The sequence below is a fragment of the Schistocerca nitens genome, chromosome 4, assembly GCF_023898315.1.
Source record: "Schistocerca nitens isolate TAMUIC-IGC-003100 chromosome 4, iqSchNite1.1, whole genome shotgun sequence".
NCBI classification, from domain to species: domain Eukaryota; kingdom Metazoa; phylum Arthropoda; class Insecta; order Orthoptera; family Acrididae; genus Schistocerca; species Schistocerca nitens.
Window position 1 is genome coordinate 497,561,110 of NC_064617.1, and position 23,744 is coordinate 497,584,853.

At 41.1% G+C, this 23,744-nt stretch overlaps 1 protein-coding gene across 1 annotated transcript in view; it reads right to left on the reverse strand.

The window, feature by feature from the left end:
* LOC126251584 (4-hydroxybutyrate coenzyme A transferase) overlaps positions 1-23,046 on the reverse strand; it is a 159,474-nt gene extending 136,428 nt beyond the window's left edge. Inside the window, exons 1-2 of the mRNA XM_049952116.1 lie at positions 22,725-23,046; positions 1,286-1,438 (exon numbers count right to left, since the gene is read on the reverse strand). Coding sequence (XP_049808073.1) covers positions 1,286-1,438; positions 22,725-22,905 — 334 coding nt within the window. The 5' untranslated portion in view covers positions 22,906-23,046. The remainder of the gene's footprint in view (positions 1-1,285; positions 1,439-22,724) is intronic.
* Positions 23,047-23,744: the final 698 nt, after the last annotated feature.

Below are 23,744 nucleotides of genomic sequence, written 5' to 3' on the forward strand. Positions count from 1 at the left end.
ATAGCATTGAATGAGACTGGACGCATCGTGACAGGATGCCTCCGCCCAACTCCCACAAAGCAGCTGTACCACCTCATGGGCATAGCCCAGCCAGACATCAGAAGAAGGACTGCCGCAGAAATCGAGAAACATAAACAGGAGACAGATCCCAGGCAGCCAATGTTCGGATACAATCTTCGACCTCGCTGACTTAAATCAAGGAAGAGTTTCCTACGAACAACTGAAGCAACTCTTATCGCCTAGAGCACGACGAGAAGAGCTGTGGTACAATGTGGACCCAGGAAGACCAGGGAATAGCCCCAGGGAAGTACCCACAGCTGGCTCTGAACTCCCATATACGACCTGGAAAGCCCTTAATAGACTACGAACAGGCATATCAAGATGCAGAGCCAACTTGGAAAAATGGGGCTACATCAGTGCAGACGAGCCCTACGAGTGTGGAGAACAGCAAGACCCACAACACCTACTGGTCTGCAGGAAACTAAACAACCCGTGTTCGACTCAAGACCTATTTGAAGCAAATGACAAGGCTATTCAAGCTGCAGTGTATTGGGCTTCACGTGGGATATGAAAATCGCTCTGTTTCGCATCCTTAGCGCTTATCATTATGTTACATACTTTTCTATATTATTGTAGTTAATTTACCTTATAACCATGTATTATTGTATTATAACTGCTTCTCCTGCATTGTAATATAATTTTTTTTGTAAAATGGTGATGTCTTGGATACGATAAATAAATGAATAAAATAAATAAACTAACCAAAACTTTAAATTCAGTGTCGGAAGAATGAAAATTTTTTGTTCATGTCAATACACATATACATTCTGAGAACACTTCATTTTTTAGATCTGTATTTGTCTCTACAAAATTTATCAACCCTAGTCATGGCTCATTTATGCCCCGAAAGAGATCCACCAAGTAGCTAAGAGGAAACACTCCTACCTGGAGATGCAGTGAAAGCATTCATTTGAGTCAAGTGACCATCCCAGACTTGTTGACTGTCTCAAAAGTGAAACCATAAACCCAGAGTGGGAGAAAAATATTCATATAGCTGACATGGCCGCAGAGACTAGTTTCATTTGACTGAGAAAACAGACTGAATGAAAGAACAAGCAACAGGACATTCAATTTTTGAAACCAGTCCGTTATCCCATTTCTACGACAATGACAACTTATAACAATAATTAGCTGGTACTCCTGTGTTTTCCTTTTCTTCCTTAGTTTGTGTACAGAGGAATTTACATACTTGTAATTTAGAAGCAGGTCTGTCATCAGTACTTACCTTCGCAGTCAGGTTCCACGTAGGGAGCCTTGCCTTCTGTGTGCATGTGGCAGACAGTAATGTCCTTCAGACAGTTATTTTTGCCATGCTCAGTCATTGCATTGACCAGGATGGTCGGCGTTGCTGCCGCCCCCTGGACAAATACGGTGTCACCTGTCACACAAAACCAAAGGCAACTGTCATGGCCAACGCTTCTTGCAAACAATAAAAACATCTGTTAAATTAAAAGGAAAGTCAGCGTTGGCCGTAATATTGATGTTTTATTGATGGCAGAATCTATTTTCGATCACACAGTGATCATCTTCAGTGCTGATATGTACAAATTAAACTCAGACACTGGTATCAAGTTATCAATAACCAAAACTGAGAAGCGATCACAATAACCAATAACCAATCAATAAAACATTAATATTACGGCCAACGCTGACATTCCTTTTAATTTAACGTATATGGTCGTCGTGCACACAGCACTCCATGGAGTCGCCAATCAAAAAAACATTTGTGCTAGTAGCTGATTCATTTACTGTCTAACAGAGCTTACAATACATAACATACCTGAAAGTTGACAGAGTCCTTACACATACTCAGTCCATAGATGCTGCTTTGGGTTTGACAACTGGTTGGTCGGCTGGTTGAAAGGGGGGTGGGTTAAGCAACTAATCAGATAAATCATCACTCCCTCTTTCAAGGGGTAGCCCATTAACCACCTAAATTTAATGTCGTGTAGGAGTGGTAAACATCGTGGCCCTGAAAGCAGCAATGATGACAGTGATGACAATTTGAAGAGAGGTAAAAGTATACGAGTCTGTTAAGTCAGCAGGTGGGAGAGCACCTGAGGACTGACACTGGTCTCATCTGTTGCAAGAGGCGCCTCACATCTGACCCTGCCAACCTCATGTAAGTGTTAGAGAGTAACAGAATAAATAATGTCTGCTAGCTGGGAGATTGATAATAGTATAGTAAAATAAGGTAAGAGAAATTATAAGGTAACTAGAGGCTGCGCGCAGCTGAGGTCGCCTGGCATTTAGCAATTGGCAGGAAGGGTTATCCCTAGCACAAGGAAGGGTTATCCCTCCCACAAGCCTCCCATAATCTGTTGTAGTGAAAGTGTGAAGATAAGGATTGAACCCACCTTACCAGAAGAGATGCAAAAGTTTACTCAACTGTTCTTTCGTCTTCAGCTAGCATCAAGGATACGGAATCCCTAAGGTCTTTTCTTCACCAACGAGCCATATGAAGGGGGACTCTTAAAAAGTGAAACTGGGTGCAGCAGAAAAGGAACTAACCTCACCTAAAAGAAATTTAAATCTGAGAAAAAAGGAATAATGACAGGGAGGGCAGTAAAGCATAATCAACCGATAATTCGGTGACGACGTTAATGCGGCGGAAATATGAGCCTCAAGAAACGACAAACTAATATCAGTGACACAGAAACATTTGCAAAACTGGAAAATTCACGTAAAACACAGCAACAGGTAGCTGGAAGGGGAGGTGGGGGTGGGCATGTTCTTGTTACTAATGTCTTCAAACATATTAAAACGACAATATCAGACCGTAGTGGAAAGAGAGAGGTTTTCATCAGGGATGTAAATATAACTCTGTCGTATGCAATACTCACAATGTCCGTAATGAGATTTGTTAGTTCCGACAACTTACAACCGTACTATCACCTTACAACCTAATCTAGGTCTTGGGCTAAGTAAAAGATTAATGTGTAAACGCAATCCCATAAAAAAAATAAAAAAAAAAGAGGGAGCCAGCAGTGACGTCACTATTCAGAGCACGGGGTTTTCGAGATATACGGGCCCTTCAGCGAACTTGTTACTTGACACTAGTCTGCTTGTTCGCCACACTTCGAATGCTCGACTCCGTGCAGTGCCCACGGGAAATCAATATGTAACTGAGAAGGTATCCACTTGAGGTATTAATTTTGTCGTGTGCTATCGAGAGCTGCGTACATTTCACCGCGCAGTCAAGAATTATTGAAATAATTGCTCACTCCCCGCCGGATACGATTGCTGGCTCGTGGGCCTCGTCAGAACAGTATGGCAATATCAATATCTTCAATACACTAGCCTCTCCTCTATGCCAGAGATTCCCCAACTTGTTCTCTGAAGGAACACTGAGAATCCTGGCACTTTGATGGACACCTAGTTTATTTTTACCGTACATATATTTTTAATGAGAAAAAATTGGTTTATTCAATTTTAAATCATGTGTGATAACACAGAAATCATAATAAAATTTTAAGAAATAGTTAGTACCGCTAAAATGTCGAAAAATGGCATATGAGTAGTCTCTCGTGGAGTACTTACTCATTTCCTGCAGAAAACCAGTGTTCCACCCAACACAGTTTGGGAAACCCAGCTCTAGACCTTTATGGGTCTAGTAAACAACACGATCTACCGTAAGATATCACCCAAAACAACTGACCGTTGTTTTGTAAAGAAAGGATACGATGGAAACACGTAATTACCGCTCCCCCCCCCCCCCTTTCCAACTAGTCGTTGTAGTGGAGACTTTATTCATTACAGAATTCCCATATAGCTCTAGAAATGATTTCCTGGGTTTCCACTGAACTACTTAATAATAATGTTTATCGGTATTATTAAGTGCTGTTGTTTTGGATACGATGTACGCTTTATTCAGAGTGAGTGATAACCTTTTCTACATTTTGAAACAATGTTTATTTCACAAGATGTCGCTATTCAAGGTAGATTCAGGTGCAACATGTCGTTCTGAACAATAGAGATGGGGAAATAAATCAAGTATCGTTTTCTTAAGGAACCATTCTGAACATGGCCTTAATCGAATTACTGGAACTAAGAAAATATAAATCCGGATGGCCAGACAGAAACGTGAGCATCGCTCCTTCCCAAAGCAGGTCGAATTCGTTAATCTTTACGTCACCTTAGTAGCCATTAATTGCACCACACAGTTATACGTCAAATCATGTAAGATGAAAGCAATATTTCACAGGTAAAGACATTGGACTGCAATAAGTCTGGTACCGGTATTATAAGTATAGTCAAATCTATATTTTCATCACCGTGCATCGGTATTCTCCAAGTAAAGAACACTCAAGGCTGATATTGCACGACGGCCTGCTATCAAACTGTTTGTCGCTAGGAATTTAAAACACTCAATGTTTCTCGTTTTACTTTTGCATTATGTAGTGTTCGTGCGAGCAGTGGTGGCTCAGAAAGCTGTAAGGAAATTAATGTGGAAGGAAGTATCCCTGTATACTTGTATTAAAACCTGTGCAGTCTAATCTACTTTGCCCTATCAGTTTTCGCTGGCATTTCTAATCACTTGCAGGCACGTACTATTCGCGTTGGTTTTCTGCATTCATGTTCCATTATCTTTAGCTATAGGCAACGCCTAACGAAGACCGTTAACACAAAAAAAACCTTTTAGTTCCACTAAAATCGGAAAAATGGCATCAGCCTGAACACAATAAAAAGAAATCACCGATGAAGAATGAGAGCTTCACTGGCATGTTAATGTGGTACCAACAGACAAATCACAGTACGACATGTCAACCGAACGCCGCTTTATCGAGTTACCGTCATCAGCTTCATCACTGTGACCCAAGATGCAACAGGACATAAAAATTGCACAGTGTTTCTCTGGATATATGCTGTTTTTTATACGAGCTTTTGTAGCTCGCTTTTTTATTATGGTCTGCGCCGTATGTAAATCAAGTTTATTTTGTGACACCATACACTAAATGACCTGATAAAATTTGAAATGTCAGCCCCCTTGAAATGAGTAATGAGTAAACCCCGGTCACAGTTCATCTCACGAACTGTAATGCATCATGCTATGAGGAACAAGACTTTTGGTCAGGTGAATACAGGGTCATAAATACAAAATCAAATAGGGGTAATGCAGGAGTAGGTTTAATAATGAAAAAAAAAAAAAAATTGGGGTGCGGGTAAGCTACTACAAACAGCATAGTGAACGCATTATAGTGGCCAAGACAGACACGAAGCCCATGCCTACTACAGTAGTACAAGTTTATATGCCAACTAGCTCTGCAGATGACGAAGAAATTGAAGAAATGTATGATGAAATAAAAGAAATTATGCAGGTAGTGAAGGGAGACAAAAATTTAATAGCCGTGGGTGACTGGAATTCGACAGTAGGAAAAGGGAGAGAAGGAAACATAGTAGGTGAATATGGATTGGGGCTAAGAAGTGAAAGAGCAAGCCGTCTGGTACAATTTTGCACAGAGCATAACTTCATCATAGCTAACACTTGGTTCAAGAATCATAAAAGAAGGTTGTATACATGGAATAATCCTGGAGATACTAGAAGGTATCAGGTAGATTATATAATAGTAAGACAGAGATTTAGGAACCAGGTTTTAAATTTTAAGACATTTCCAGGGGGCAGATGTGGACTCTGACCACAATCTATTGGTTATTAACTGTAGATTAAAACTGAAGAAACTGCAAAAAGGTGGGAATTTAAGGAGATGGGACCTGGGTAAACTGAAAGAACCAGAGGTTGTACAGAGTTTCAAGGAGAGCGTAAGGGAACAATTGACAGGAATGGGAAAAAGAAATACAGTAGAAGACGAATGGGTAGCTCTGAAGGATAAAGTAGTGAAGGCAGCAGAGAATCAAGTAGGTAAAAAGACGAGGGCTAGTAGAAATCCTTGGGTAACAGAAGAAATATTGAATTTAATTGATGAAAGAAAAAAATATAAAAATGCAGTAAATGAAGCAGGCAAGAAGGAATACAAACGTCTCAAAAAACGAGATCGACAGGAAGTGCAAAATGGCTAAGCAGGGATGGCTAGAGGACAAATGTAAGGATGTAGAGGGTTATCTCACTAGGGGTAAGATAGATACAGCCTACAGGAAAATTAAAGAGACCTTTGCAGAAAAGAGAACCACTTGCATGAATATTAAGAGCTCAGATGGAAACCCAGTTCTAAGCAAAGAGGGGAAAGCAGAAAGGTGGAAGGAATATATAGAGGGTCTATACAAGGGTGATGTACTTGAGGACAATATTATGGAAATGGAAGAGGATGTAGATGAAAATGAAATGGGAGATACGATACTGCGTGAAGAGTTTGACAGAGCACTGAAAGACCCAAGTCGAAACAAGGCCCCGGGAGTAGACAACATTCCATTAGAACTACTGACAGCCTTGGGAGAGCCAGTCATGACAAAACTCTACCGTCTGGTGAGCAAGATGTATGAGACAGGCGAAATACCCTCAGACTTCAAGAAGAATATAATAATTCCAATCCCAAAGAAAGCAGGTGTTGACAGATGTGAAAATTACCGAACTATCAGTTTAATAAGTCACAGCTGCAAAATACTAACGCGAATTATTTACAGACAAATGGAAAAAATGGTAGAAGCCGACCTCGGGGAAGATCTGTTTGGATTCTGTAGAAATGTTGGAACACGTGAGGCAATACTGACCTTACGACTTACCGTAGAAAGAAGATTAAGGAAAGACAAACCTACGTTTCTAGCATTTGTAGACTTAGAGAAAGCTTTTGACAATGTTGACTGGAATACTCTCTTTCAAATTCTAAAGGTGGCAGGGGTAAAATACAGGGAGCGAAAGGCTATTTACAATTTGTACAGAAACCAGATGGCAGTTATAAGAGTCGAGTTACATGAAAGGGAAGCAGTGGTTGGGAAGGGAGTGAGACACGGTTGTAGCCTCTCCCCGATGTTATTCAATCTGTATATTGAGCAGGCAGTAAAGGAAACAAAAGAAAAATTTGGAGTAGGTATTAAAATCCAGGGAGAAGAAATAAAAACTTTGAGGTTCGCTAATGACATTGCAATTCTGTCAGACACAGCAAGGGACTTGGAAGAGCAGTTGAACGGAATGGATAGTGTCTTGAAAGGAGGGTATAAGATGAACATTTACAAAAGCAAAATGAGGATAATGGAATGTAGTCGAATTAAATCGGGTGATGCTGAGGGAATTAGATTAGGAAATGAGACACTTAAAGTAGTAAAGGAGTTTTGCTATTTGGGGAGCAAAATAACTGATGATGGTCGAAGTAGAGAGGATATAAAATGTAGACTGGCAGTGGCAAGGAAAACGTTTCTGAAGAAGAGAAATTTGTTAACATCGAGTATAGATTTAAGTGTCAGGAAGCCATTTCTGAAAGTATTTGTATGGAGTGTAGCCATGTATGGAAGTGAAAGATGGACAATAAATAGTTTGGACAAGAAGAGAATAGAAGCTTTTGAAATGTGGTGCTACAGAAGAATGCTGAAGGTTAGGTGGGTAGATCACGTAACTAATGAGGAGGTATTGAATAGGATTGGGGAGAAGAGAAGTTTGTGGCACAACTTGACTAGAAGAAGGGATCGGTTGGTAGGACATGTTTTGAGGCATCAAGGGATCACAAATTTAGCATTGGAGGGCAGTGTGGAGGGTAAAAATCGTAGAGGGAGACCAAGAGATGAATATACTATGCAGATTCAGAAGGATGTAGGTTGCAGTAGGTACTGGGAGATGATGAAGCTTGCACAGGATAGAGTAGCATGGAGGGCTGCATCAAACCAGTCTCAGGACTGAAGACCACAACAACAACATTCAGTACAAATATTTCATTTTTACCCTGCTTGTAGTGTTGTATGTCAGCTTCGTGGCGAAGTGCCCATAATTTCGCTAATGGTTATACTTATTGTGGTATGCACATTTTGGTAAGACGCTACGCAAAATTCGAAAAGTTTGCAATGAATAATAGGGGTCGCTATGGTTTTGCGTTTGGTACGTATTACACGATACGTTACTGCGTATGAAATGTAGCTAACATGTTTAATTTTTCGTTAGACTTGGGAGGAAGTCTAACTGCCTCCGATCTCGAGAAAGTGGAACCTATGTAGCGCACTCACTCCCGATCTGACGCGCGCGAGAATAAAAAATATTCGCATCTATCATATCTCCTAAATCGCTCGTGACATCGAAACGAGAGTTTGGCGTATGATAGCACACAAGGAGGGGAGTATTTTGTCAATCCGTAAACACACGGAACTTTGGCGATATACCAGTAGTTATACTTCCCCTTTTATTTTTTTCACTCCAGTCACTAATTTTTTAAGAGTTATCGACAGCTAGTGAAACAAGAGTTTCCTAGTATGGAAATAAAAATGAAATTTCTTCTCTTATGTTACTGCAAACCGACAGTATGAGGTTTTTCGTAAACTATTGAGCTCTTCGATTGCCAATTACTTGTGTAATGAGGCACTGTTTCAGAATTCTGTCGCAATAGCTGCTGTGAGATGAGTTTGTGCAAATTGCACTGTGTTTTGACACAGGAAGTACAATTAAACCTGTCAGCAAGAGAAATGTGGCCGTTACTCATAAATGGTGTTGCTTCTTCGAATGAGAAAAGGTTAACAATTAACACAAAAATAAATCGCCAATTCTGTTGGTATTTTGGTTGAATCCCCATAACCCATCGTATTTTTAACACTGAACGACTGGAAAGGGAAGTTACCGAAGGATTTTATTCCTTCTCTTGATCTGAGTAGTATTAAAATAATGACGAACGCTCCCTTCAGGCGGAATGATAGGCACATGCCAGATGCTGATTACTCACCTACGGCTTGACAAACTGCCAATGTGTGATTCGCGAATAAAATAGTTGTTACTGAGAAAAATAAACAGTTGATCTGTCGCACAACACAATGGTCAGTGCATTGTCAGCAGCTGAGCGTAATGTGCGGGATAGGAATGCGGAAGCTAGCCATGTGTGTCTTGTGAGTGGGAGTTCACGTCGTTCGAAAAACATTGTCATGAAAGTAGATCTGCCTATGTCAGTAATACATTTCAACAAATTAAATACATCTAATCACCACAATCTTTCAGGATACTCTTACTATCGTAATAATACCGACCATTTTCTATCATTTGTGTGGCCTGTTGGTTTATTAATGCTGAAAATGTGTATGCAACAATTGAAATGCTTTTTCTCAACACTGCGAACCATTTAAAACGTTATTTGTGTGTTGAACTGTTTCTAGCTTGCAGTGGAAATGTCATGTCCACATGTATATAGTATAATGTCTCTTATTAATCCATATCCAAGAAACGATAGTGAAACTTATGTGCTTCATTCCTTGGACGCTTTTTATCTAATGCACAAAGGGGCCATATCTGTGGAAATTACGCCTTTTCGACTTTTTGCAACAGATCATAGAGAGACGTCAGCATAACAGGCAGCACGTAGATAACGTTGTTTTACTTTCCTACCTTGCTTCTGAGTCACGCGATTTTATATTCCTTACTTCCTTATTCACTACCTTCACGACGAATCGTCTGTCCCTTCTCACAATCGCCGGCCTCTGTGGCCGGGCGGTTCTAGGCGCTTCAGTACGCAGCCGCGCGACTGCTACGGTCGCAGGTCCGAATCCTGCCTCGGGCATGGCTGTGAGATGTGTCCTTAGGTTTGTTAGGTTTAAGTAGTTCTAAGTTCTAGGGGACTGATGACCTCAGATGTTAAGTCCCACAGTGCTCAGGGCCATTTCAACCATTTTCTCACAATCTGAAAACATTGTGGAGGCAGAAGATTATCCCAGGACTAATGGCTCACCAGTTATTGAACTGTGCACTGTTCTTGACAAAAGAATAAATAAAACAAGAGAACTGTAGAGATATATGTAACTGAAAACTATTATGTACTAACGAAAAGAGATGGAGCGCTTTAACAGCGAAAAGCGAAACAGTACTCAGTGATGATAAAATTCAGTGTACAGCAAGGCCGTATTTTTCGGATGGGCATTACTCCCACTGTCCATATGCGCCATGCCGAACTGAACATACGGCAGGACTGCCTTTCCGCTCCCCGACTCATTCCTCCCGCAGTACTCGCGTGGAGCGCGGCACGAGAAACTGCCAGAACCATAACCAAGGACAAAAGGCACTAAAATTTGTGCAAGCTTGGCAAAATCTCAGTTAAAGATAAGAAGTAGCAGAAACAGCTGGTATTGTTTGCCGTTTCCACTGTAAGATGGCTACTGATGGTATACGAACTCAAGTGTAGAAAGACGGGAAAGAAGACCAACTGGCGGTCAGATGAAATGGCTGGTGGTAACCACGGGAAATTAAGTCTGGATACCCCGACAAAATTTTTGATCAGCTGCTCCCAAATAAGGAGACAATATCTTAGTCACTGCGCTCGATGTGAACTTCAACATTATATCCAACGCGCGTAAGAACCAGTAGTCACACTTCGGCACTTCTGTGTGCGTTCAAATGGCTCTGAGCACTATGGGACTTAACAACTGAGGTCATCAGTCCCCTAGAACTTAGAACTAATTAAACCTAACTAACCTAAGGACATCACACACATCCATGCCCGAGGCAGGATTCGAACCTGCGACCGTAGCAGTCTCGCGGTTCCGGACTGAAGCGCCTAGAACCGCATGGCCACCGAGGCCGGCTCTGTGTGCGTGCTACTGCGAAATTTAATTTCTAGATTGGCAGGTAGTGAAAAACTAAACCAAGTTTAGACTGTAGATAGTTTTATTTCTTTGAGCAGAACATTTTCAAGGCTATGTGTCTCCCCTATGGGGACTGCAAGCAGATTTGATTAATTACGGCCGCTTACACTGATCAGCCAGAACGTTATGACCACCGACCTACTATCGATATAAAGCGTCCAGGCGATAATAGCACCTGCTGAGGAATGACTTGGAAACACGCTGGTGCATGTATCATGAGCGTGCTGGCTGGGCGTAGAATGGGCAAGGCGCATAATGTATCTGAAATTGACCGAGAGCAGACTGTGATGGCCCAGAGGCTCGGAACGAGCACTTCAGAAATTGCACGATTTGTCGGGGGTTCGAGGTGTGCTGTGATTAGTGTCTTTAGCATGTGGCGAAGACAAGGTGAAACTATGTACAGTAGTCGTGGGGCTGGGCAGCCACTCCTCGTTACAGACGTCGGACTTCGTATGCTGGCCAGACTGGTAATACTGAACAGGCGACGAATTGGGGAGGAACCTATATCAGACTTCAGCGCTGGGCAGAGTACCAGTCTGTGTGAACACACAGTACATTGAACACTCCCAACAATGGGCCTCCTCAGCCGACACCCGTGCATGTGCCAACGTTACACCACGACGTCGGCAACTACGACTGAAATGGGAAAGTGACCATCGGCAGTACGCATCGGTGCAGTGGCAGAGTGTTTCTTGGTCTGATGAATCCCAATATCTTCATCATCATGCCAATGGGAGGGCGGGAATCCGGTGTCTTCCAGGGGAACAGCTCCATAACATCTTTACTGTGGATCGGAGGAAAGCTGGCGGCTGCTCCACTATGCTCTGGCGAACATTCACGTTGGCATCCATGTGTCCAGGGAGCTCATACAAGGCACCATGGCGATCAAGGAGTATCATGCACTGGATCCAGACCACTTACACCGCTTCATTACGACCATTTTCCCGACTGGTGTGGCATTTTTCCGCATCATAATGGGCCATATCACAAGGCCGAGAAGGTGACAGTCAGTCAAGGAACAAGTGGCGAGTTCCAACTGATGTGCTGGCCCGTCAACTTGCCAGGTCTGAACCCACTAACACATCTGGGATGTGACTGAACGAGGTGTCAGAGCCCATTGCCCTCTCCCTGGAATTTACGGGTATTAGGGGACTTGGGTACACATATGTGGTGCCAACTCCCTTCAGTGACCTACCAATGCCTCACTGCATCCATGCCACTATGCACCACTCCATGCCAAAGGTGGACATACCGGCTATTAGTAGGTGGTCACTGTGTCCTGGCTGATCAGTGTGTACTAGTATAACACATGTCACAATTTTGCAAATGGTACTAGAGAAACAATTGCGTCGTATATAGGAAGTGCCTAAGTAACACATTGAAGTATATGCAGAAATGTGTGCTTAGAGAAAAATCAAGCGCTTCCTTCTGCAGTAGGTCTGTTACGTACACACAGTTTCAGAGTACCAGGATTAATTAATGATTGTATCTCCTAATATCCTCCTCTTTTGGCGATCCTGAATAGCTATTGCAATGCCTTCAGTCTACCATGGCACCAGCTAATGGTAGGGGGAAACCTGTAGAAAGGGGAATAGCAGTTCCAATGATCATTGTCACAAAGGTCACAGTGTAGTGACCAATGTGTCAGAGCCACAAGATTTGGGGAAGAGATCGTTAGATCTATTACTGAAAAGGTCTCATAGGCGATACTGCAGGGGGTAAGAGAACAATGATTGAGGCGGCTCAGATTGTGGTCTGTGAGAAGCTGGTCAACTAAAAAGACCTATACCAGATGAAGTGGTATTAACCCCACAAGGACTGGTGTGCATTTAAGTCCCCAAGCAGGAGAAAAGGAGGGGGGGGGAGTAGTTGGATTAATGTGGTCAACTCAACTTAAGTGGCCTGTCTGGAGGTACGTAGGTACGTTTATCTGGGGGTAAGGGACCGAACACTGAGGTCATCAGTCCCATTGGATTAGGGAAGGCTGGGGAAGGAAATCGGCCATGCCATTCAAAGGAACCATCCCAGCATTTGGCTGAAGCGATTTAGGATGATCACAGAAAACCTAGATCAGGATGACCAGACGTGGGTTTGAACTGTCATAATCCCGAATGCGAGTCCAATGTGATAAACACTGTGCCACTTCACTCGGTCTGGAGGTGGGTAGACGCTGCAAATGGTAATTGCTGAAGTTGTTTGCACCTGCACAACCACTGCCTCTAATGAAATACAATGGGGAATTCATTCACTGACGACATCTGTAAGAACCGAAGTACAAACCCCTCCAGGTGACATCTTAGGACAAGCACAGTTCAGACAGAACACACGATAACCACAGGGCTTTGGAGAGTGATCATCAGTGAAAAGTGTTTCTTAAGAGAACAAATGCGGTATTGTAGCTCCAGTAGGTGATAGCAGAACCCATTACAATTCCACTGAATCATCATGTGACTGGTAGCCATGTTAGGTGTGAAGTGGGCAGGAGGACCAGTCACGCTGCCTGCCAAAAGTGGGGATGGAACCAGAGCCACAAACATGGCTCAGAATCTGATTGCTTGGGAGGATATGACATCTCAATGGGTAATGGAGGAGCCTTGGCCCAATTATTCTTCTTCTTGTCCTTTGTAACCTTTGGTGGGCAAGGTTCATTCAAAGAACTATCCACATTGATCATGGGGACAGATGAAGAGCAGACAGCCCTGAGACCCATAGGCCATGGCGATGGGCCTCCGATCCAAGGGTTGGCAGGAAGATACAGAGAGTAAGTCCTGCCACTGGTAGACACCAAAGAAGAATCCCCCTCCAGCCAGATAAGAGAAATGGTTCCTAAAGTAAGATTCTGCGGGAACCACCTAAAGTAAGATTCTGCGGGAACCACAGAAAAGGTGGTTGGTGATAGATCTGATTTGTTGGTAGTGATTTTAGCGTAATTGATCGCCATTTCCAAAAGATGTAGGTGTTCATATTTCTCCCATACCTCAGTACACGACAGGTCCTCAATAGATTTGATTCTGTTCTTTCTCGAAAACTGGGCAAACTGGTGAATGTCGAGGATGGTGATCCGTACAGTAGTCAACACACACACAAAAACATGGATGTTCAAAATGACTACCTTTGATGGAGTGACCACAATTGCCACATTTTGGGTCTGCCACGAAGCAGAAAGGGCATATTCCAAAAGTGTAAACATGTGATGCACTTTATAGGCGGTGGACATGGGTTCACATCACACCTGTGAGCTCTTTCAATGGTGCCGAGAAAAATCAAATTTGAGTGATCCCTTTTGAGATATAACCTTTTGAAAGTGAGCCAAAATTGACTAATTCTTTTTAGCACAACTTTGAACTTCGATAACTCAGTTATTTGAGCAATCTGGGTGCCACTTGCAGAGCTTTGACATGCTGGCACGCTGTAGATAACTTAAGTATTAGCTTCAGAAAGTTACTCTTTCAGTAGATACAAGGCAATAAAGTAGAGCCAATATTTGGTACGACAAGATTTAGGAGATACTTTGATAGCACACTATGATGAATTTACCATAGTTTGACTTTTTGTACTACAACTAAGCTATTGTACCCAAAAGTTGGACAGGATCACTAAGTTTCAGCATGGCAGGTCTCTTAGATCCTGAACAATGGTAAAACAAAGTTTATCATTAGTCATTTCAGTCGCAATGTCAAAAAAAAAAAAAAAAAAAAAACGAGCCTTTACGAAAAGGTGGCTAGTGCCCCCACCATACCACTTATGAAGCTGTAATTTGGCAGTGCTTCATGTAAGGTCTATATGTACATAGGCCTACTGTAAAAATTTCGTTGAAATTGGAGATGGTCGAGTGGGGAGCGTGTCTAAATTTAGGCCACTGGACATGGAATGACCCGTTAGAAAGGTTCAAATAGGAACTGATCGAATCCCATAAATCATCAATAATGGGACCGAAAAAATTGTTTATAATAATACAGGGCTACTGTTTAGCAAATTTGTTTCGAGTGACAAATTCCTAATGGCAGATCCTTCGCAACAGCATGAAAATTTCATCAGCGCTCTATATCTAACCACAAACTGAGATCTGCAGGAGGCGCCAAGCTCGTGGAGTATTACAATAAATCATAAACGCAAAACGAGAGCAAGAAACAATATGTGCTTGAAGTTTTATCCGAGTTTCGCTGTAGCACGTGAAGAGATATTATCAGAGAATTAGGCGCAGTAGGGCGAGAAAAATTTTTCGGATGGCAGATGCGGCCTGGAGAAACAGAATGGTCAGATAATTGTCACGTTGCTACAATCATAACAATATGCAGTGGTGGGAGTAAGTAATTCATTTTATAATGAATATAGACCTAACTGTATTTATAAATGTAGCACTTAATCCATGGTAAAGTTTGGTGTGGCCAACAAAGTAATTCATTTGATAAGTAATAAAAAAAACTTGCAGTCCAAGACTGCAACCATGGAGTGCAAGTTTCTTACAACATAATGCTTCATGGTCATTCATAATTAATAAATACCTCAAATGCCATTTTCTTCAACTCCTTGCACTACAACTGCATTACAACAGCCTTACCTTAATTTCACAATTTTTGATTGAAACAATGTGCCTTTAGTGAACCCTTTTTACTTTTGTGTGTAAAATATAACTATCTTAGTCGCTGGTCGGCACCAGGCGCGCAGGAATCCGCGGACGACTAGCACTGGTCGTGAAATTTTCCTAACCAACCCCCCCTTCTCGCCACCGTAGGTGCCGTGCTAATTATTTTCGCACGCCTCGTTCCGTGCCTTCTTTCCGTAACCAAACGCTACGACACTTGTATCGCTCTTAAAGTTTGTAAATAAACATTAAGTTAATCCAAAGGGTTGCCAAGCGTTAATGGATTTCTGGTCAGATCCAAACGTTCAGAATCAGGAGAAAACGGTGAAAAAAATATTTGACGACTGACGGATTTTTCCGACGGAAACTCCTACGGATATTATCTGATCGTGTCGTGCTACTGTTTCGCAGTTGATTTGCTTATTGAAGTTTTACTTTTATGGTGGTAGCCATGCTGAAATTGAGCCTTGTGCGTTATGCACGTGATCACAACTTGGTCATAGAATTCGGAAGGTTTCATGTCGTTCCCAATGATTGCGAACCTATTCCACATACCTCCGAGTGGCGCGGCAACAGCACGTAGGAAGTGAATTGTATATTATTATTATTATTATTGGACATTATGATTTATTTAGGTACCGCGACAGTGTATCAAAAAATTATAAATAACATCCGCAACCAGTCACTTTTTAATAATATTTTATTGAAAATGCATACCTTTCTGTACTCAATAAAACATTATTGAAAAGAGAAACTGGGAGAGGAAGTTATCTATGACAGCTGTTTATTGTTTGACCTCAAGGTGTCCGTGACTAAAAGAATTTCATTTCATGTTTTTTGCTACAGATGAGTAGCGCATGCGAACATGATCGTCATTGTTCATGAAGCCTTGCTACTTCGAAGAGCAGTTAACGTAACTGTAACTATCGCTGGCAGCAGCTAAAGGCACGAGAATCCAAGCCCAGATGGAAAACGCGTTTCCATTGATGTGTGCTTGACGTTGTAGCAGAGCTTTCAGGTGATATGTCTAGCTACCTTAAGGCGGTGTTAGCGTACGTGGGGCTAATGTGACGTGTACAGCATACTGCTTATTTTTAAAACGAGGTAGATGTGAAACTTATATGCAAAATACAATCTAATAAAATGGATAGATTTCTGAAAAACAAGCATGCTGTCGAAGAATCAGATGCTGGAAGTGAACAAACGCTAAGTGCAAGTAAAAAAAGCAAAACAGCGGCCTACTCTGAAGTACAATGAAAGCTACTTAAGCTATGGTTTCACTTTGGCTGGGAGTGAAGATTGTCCTTTCCCACTATGCTTAGTATGTGCGTATAAAATGGCAAATGAATCTCTTCTTCCAAGTAAACTGAACGAACATTTTAAACAAATGCATTCACATTTGCAAGATAAACCTGTAAGCTATTTCAAGCGATTGTAGCAAATTCTTTTAAAAGTGTAAGGTTTGTTTCTGATAAAGCTCTGATCGCTTCCTACCAAGTCTCAGAACTAATAGCAAAGAGTATGACGGCTCAATGTTATAGGTGAGTCACTCACTTTGCCTGCTTGCAAAAAAATGGTCAAGACGATGCCAGGAAATGAAGCGACTACGAAATTAAGATTCCTTTGTCGAAGAATACAATATGAAATGTCGACTGATATTGAGAAAATGTGTGCAGTAATAAACTCTGGCACTCAAACTTTGCATTGCATGCTGATGAATCAACAGATATTAGCAACCAATCGCAGCCCTTAGCATTTTTCCGTTTCATTAATCAAAATCAAATAGTAAATCAGTTTCTTTTTGCAAAGAATTAAGAGTGTCTACTGAAGGTGACGACATTTTCAACATTTTAAATGATTATTTTAATAAGTGGCTGCCACTTGGAAGTCGTGTGTAGGAATTTGTACACATAGTGTCCTTTCAACGGTTGGCTGTGTCAAGTGCCTTATTTCTTTTGTAAAAAATAAATAAATAAGATTGAGGATGTTATTGTAACTCACTATTTTCTGTATAGGGAGGCCTTAATAGCAAAAGCATTGGGAGAAACATTTAGAGAATTCTTAGAGCAGGTTGTTCAGATGGTAAAATTTATTAAAACAAAACCTCTCAAAAGCCGTTTATTCGAAAAACTTTGTATCGATACTGAGAACACAGATGGTTGCTTTTACACACAGGAATCAGGTGGTTATCGAGGGAGAAAGTGCTTACCCGTGTGCATGAGCCACGACAAGAACTTCTCTTGTTTTTCGAAGAAATAAATCATTTACGTTTTTGCAACCTCTTCGGAGTGAATTTTGGTGCCAGATTGCAGTATTTGGCCGATATATTTCAGCAATTCAATATTTTGCACACTAGCATGCAAGGGAAAGAAGAACATATCCTCACATCCACCGACAAAATTAAAGCGTTTCACAGAAAACTACAAATATGGAAAAGAAAAGCTGTTCACGATAATTTGGAAATGTTCCCGTTGATTAGGAACACGTGCATAAATGAAATACTTCCAACAGAAGTAGATCATTTAATAAGTTTAGAAGAGAAACTGAGTTCATATTTTCCATCCCTCGACACTGAACAGTACAACTGGATTTGATTTTGGATTAACATTAACAGAAGAAAAACTGGCAGCAGCATCTACCGATTGTGGACTGGTGATTAAGCATAAGGAACTGTCTCTCGAAGCTTTTTCGATTTCTATAAAAGAAGACTAAGCACCGACACATAAAACAGCTTTGAACGTCTTAGTTCAATTTTCTGTGTCATATTTATGTGAATTAGGATTTTCTGCCCTCGCCACAAATGTAAAACGAGAGGAACTCTTCAATGTATTGACGAGGAAAATGTTTGTCTTTCAAATATATCTCCAAACACTGAAGAAATCGCGGGAACACATCAGGCTCATGTTTCTCATAAACACCTGAAAGAGTGGATGTAAGGTACGTTTCATTTGAATTGCATTACTGCTTTTATCTATAATTTGAAGTAATGGTTAGTTTTATTGCACTATTTTATTTCAATACATTTCACTTAATAGTTTCTCTTGCCTTTCGTCTTGGCAGGGTAAGGCAACGGGCACTCTGCAGTCGCATTTGGGTGACAACCGTGCTTCATGAATCTCACATTTGTTATACAAAAATTATTTGTTCATATTGTGATAATGTATTTTTTTATTAATACAAGTTGTATTTTCTGTAGTCTGGATGCGCAATTCAAAATAAAATGACTAAATTGTTATTTTATCACTGTATTTTCTATATTGACCGTTGTAAAATATTCTTCAGCAATGTGTATACAGTGCGCCCACAATTATTTGCGGCCTTTTTAATGCGGCCGAAGCTCAGAAAGTTTGAGAACCACTGTAACTATACTGTCGAAGGATTACAATTACTTGAATGGTTCCGCATCCTGCTGGATACGGCAGTGTTGCTTTTTAGCATATCCAAACTCTTAAATGTCTAGGAATTCATTCAGTTCTTACAGATGGCAGGTAAAGATTTAGTTGTAAACCAGTGTAAACCCGAATTCTGGAAGAGTTCCATTCGCGAACGGTCTGCAGGAAGAACTACCTACTCAGCTAGAATACTATCAATTGAGCGCTAATTTTGTCGTCAGTGTTTTCGGAAGATTTGTAGGCGGAAGTAATACTCGAACTCTCCATATTAACGCTCTAGGAATTTTAAACCTGCAATTAAATTATAAGGCAAACTTGTAAGCTTTACAACTAAATTAAACATAATGTTTGGAAGGTAAACTTTTTAAATTAATGATATCTCACAGAAAAATTTATTTGAATCTGCTATGGGCAACTCTTTTACAGTCTACCACTGGAGTTTTACGAACATACCCGCGACTGTGCCTATCACTGGAGTTTTATAAGCAAACCTGTGACGTCTGCGCGCTTACTACAAACCCTACAGTCAGATTATAACTACTTGAGAGTTGACGTGCATCACTTGCCGCTGTAGTGTTGCCACATAGACTGCAGGCTACCGCTCTGCTATAGGCAACGCACTAACACGGTGGGTCACTTCAGAAATGTTGTTTGTTTAACGCGGAGCAATGTTGAGAGCGGTCGCCGTGACGTATGACGTAAATGCAAGGAGCACTGTCGGCAGGCAACGAGTTTCGTAGCCCTGAATTTCAACTAATGTCTTAGTCCTATCCTAACCACAACCTCGTGATGTGCAATGTACCTGTGAAAACGGCGGTCAACAATCTGCCGTAGAAATAAAATCACGATCGCTTTGTTCACGGTGATTAAAGCTAATCTCTACGAGCAAACTCAAGGCAGAAAAAAATCAGTTTCAGCGATGAAAGCTAATTTCTCGCTCATGCTTACCTGAAACTATTCTCAGCTTAGCTGCCGCGTTATCAACCGATGAGGTCCTGTTTGGCACTTGGTTGCTGCTTGTCAGCGACATAGGCAGATACCACACGAAGAATAAATTATAGGAAGAAATATAAGAGGACATAAAATCGATATAACGAAAATTGCCAAAGCATTCAAAATAAAAAAGTGAAACCATTAATTGAAAACATATCAAAGTATTTTGATCAACTTACAAATAAGAAATTTCGCTGTACTTGATAAGATTCGAAACCGTCTGGTTTATGTGCTAACCATGCGCCACGCCACTCCGCTGCAATTGTACGTTACATTAATGACTCTGGTAACCAGTTGCAACGATGAATTGCAGCTTCAACAATTCGCATTGTCGAGCGAAGCTTATCTAATTTAAGTCCATCTCTGTGATTATAACTGAATGTGGTGATGAATCGCATCTTGTGTGGAAGGATCCAGTACTGCCTGGTTAGTGCAAACGTGTATTTTCGTTAGCGTCGTTTGTTTTTTTAGGCGTGTGATGAACTACAAAATAAAAGGATCGGCGCCAGAAAAGAGGATCCAAACACGTCAAGAACGAAAGCCGGCCAAGGAATTGGAAGTGAACAGACCAACTGTGACAGTTTGGCAACGGCAAACGGTTCGAGCGTGACGGGCGCTCTGATTGGAGGAAACCAGTTCCAGCAGCTTAAGTGTCAACTGCCAAGAAATTTTAACCGTGTTAATAGTGATGAAATGCACTGCTATTCTTTGTTTTTCATAAAATTAACCCTTCCTATTTAACGGTCCCCACACTTCAGAGCAGTACTCATTAACTGAAGCATATTCTCGTGTTGTAAAGCTACGCAACAGGAAAAACACCAGTTAATGAAACCGTAGGCGTGGAGACAAATCGTCAAGACATTTTGCGTAAATATAAAAGAAATTATATTAGGGATAGTACACGAACCTATCTCTACTTGGCAGCACGAAAAAGATTTTAGTTACTAAAAGTCCCAATGCATTAAAGCTTCTTAGGAAATACAGAAGACCTAAGGATGAAGCAGAGGAAGGGAACTGCGTAGTGGCAAATACATAAACGGTCATGACTGCGCCAAGGCGTTGCCCTCGTGTGACGACGAGAGCGTAAAAATCATCACTACCGTTTTGTTGATCTGACAAACTGCACGTATGAGAAACCAACGACAGGAAGGCAGTAGTGGTCAAATGACAGGATATCAGCGATGAAATATGCTTTACGAGAGAACGGAAATACTGTAGCCGGTGTTCAGGAATAATCACAATTTTTTTGAGTTTTTCAAGCAGCGCTGCCCTGATGCCAAACTACTCAATGACAATGTTATATCTCTGACTCGCCAATGCCTCAGCCGTGACGAAAAATACCGGAAATACGGAAGCGTCCGATCCCGTCCGTCTACTTTGACCCATGGCGTCACAAATATGGCGGAAACCACGATTCCAATATGGCGCATATGAAGTCTGTACGTACACATATGAGGAGGAAAATGCATCGAAAAACAAACACACACACTTTCCACAAAAAGCCTAATGACACTAACGGGACAAGCGCGGGAAATGGGGTGTTTTTGGGTGGGAGGCAAACTAAATATAAGCAAATTTAGACACCCACCCCCACACAAAACCACACAAACAGCAGCTCCCGATCCCATAAATTAGGATCAAACACTTCCCTTGGCCTATATAGCTCAAAAACATCTCCAGATACCAATATCAACATACACAGCCACACATTGGTATCTAACACTTCCCTTGACCTGCGCACTGTTAATTTTATCCGTCATATCCATTCCTGAACAAAAACAACGACCGATTAATTTTACTAAAATTACCACATGATGTACAGCGAACACTAAATTAACCTTCACACAAAATCGTTAACTCACTGAAACGAATTCCACTTAATGAGCAAAAGCAATCTGAGCCCATTACACCACACAACCGAAAACCCTGAATATACCACCAGAGAGCACAACAAACCACAACACACATCTACAAACACGCCACACTTACAAACCAAACTCCTCTTCGTCCTGACGTCACACACGACAACACCCTTACGCCACGGGTCAAAGCCGACGCGTGGGATCGGACGCTTCTGTCGACCCAAAATACCTGTATAAAAATGACGAAGTGGCGATGCGGAGAAATGCTGAAAGTTTTTCAATTAATTCTCTCAAGCCTCCTTTAAACAAATACTATATAAAAGTAATTATCGAAACAGCAACACATTCGGAGATCCAAAAGCACATGTTTCTGAATTCTCGTAGCAAAAAGTAGTCGCTGATGGAGGGTGCACAGCCATAAATCCTAGTTTCTGTATCACCAATGATCCTCCATGTTGTACATGGTTTCGTTAAATCACTATATAGTGTAACAGTTCTTTACCAAGCAGCTGACGATTAATCTCACGATTATCAATACACGGCTGCACACACAATGTATGAACTAATTACGTCAATAGAAGCCACAGTTCCTCATCTGTGTAGAAGTTAGGTTATGTTATTAGCGTCAGCTGACATGAACTGGTCTTTAGACATCGCACTGATATTTCTGCAACTGAATGGGTAATGTCAACAAAACCGTCTACATCTGAAACAGTCATTTAAAGATGGCCACTTTTAGGTTAACAACTAAAGCACGTAAGTAGTCAGTACTTCTACATACTGTCGTCATAAACATAATACCCAGAGACCCATCAAACAACTACGGGCTTCGATCTGAAAACAGAATTAAATTGACCATTTTGTTTAGACAAAACAATGATCGAAAGAGGTTATACTACCACTACCACCACCAAAACAGCAACTGCTCTTGCGTTTTTTCCTCCTCGTTTTAGAAATTAGCATGAGCAACAAAATCACGAAATGTATATTCCAAAAGTAAAAGAAAAGCCCACAACTGGAGGGAATAACACGTAAAAATGACAAACTGCTAATAAAGTTACTATCACCAACCAATAAACAAAAGAAAAACTTTCAAAAAACTGCAAGAGAACTTACAAGATTTGATGCATTGCACCGCTTCCTCGGGTGAACACCACTTCGGATCGCGTTGAAGAGGTTGTGAGGGTTCGGGGCTGTACGTATAGAAAGATCGTGGATTTATTCTGGAGGTAACAACAGCTCCTCTGTTCAATTGTCCACAAAACAACGCCGACACTCTTTGCACAACAGCCGCCATTTGAACTCCAGAAAAAAATCTTAAAAAACAAAAACAGTGACAAAGTTTTCAGTTATCCCCCGCCCGTCGAGCTGACACAACCACGCAAACTCACCTTAGCCCCTTTACGTTACGTCAACTACTTCATTGCGAGTGATGTCAGCAGGTATCGATGCGCACTATCGATGCAACTTTCGATTCTCGATGTAGCTATGTCGAAGATATAATCAGACTCACTACTACTGGCGTTAGTTTTATCCAAACAGTGGCAAAGGCCAAAATAATAAGACTCCTGGTAGCACTTACCCAACAGAGCGCAAGCAAAATACATCACGTCGACACTACCATATCGATAAGAATCACGAAAGAAAGAGAAAGCAGATTTGGCTAGCAGAATAATATCTTTGTATTTTACAGCTAAATTTGATGCCTTGCACGATGAATTCATAACAGGCTTAAAAACTTATTTCTCGACGTCTTTACATTTAAGAAATAAAACAACTGGTAGTTTTGAACTGATAATTTGTCAGTGTTTGAAACGCTATAGTCTAGACATTCTTCAAGGTCATGATATTTAATCTGTTGCAGTTCTAGAGCAATACCAAAAATTATTGAACTTATATATATATATCATTAACTAAATTTGTAGCATTTATAGTTTCATTATGAAGACACAAATGGACAATTAAAAAGAACAGTCTCTACTATTTTAAGTTTACTCCATAAATCCTCTACATTGTTTTATTAAATTGAATCAGAACTAATTCTACAAGATGTTTAAACGGAAATGACTGCCTTTACATTGTACTCAAAGTTCACTGCCACACCTACTCTACATCTACTGGAGTAAGAAGTCATTA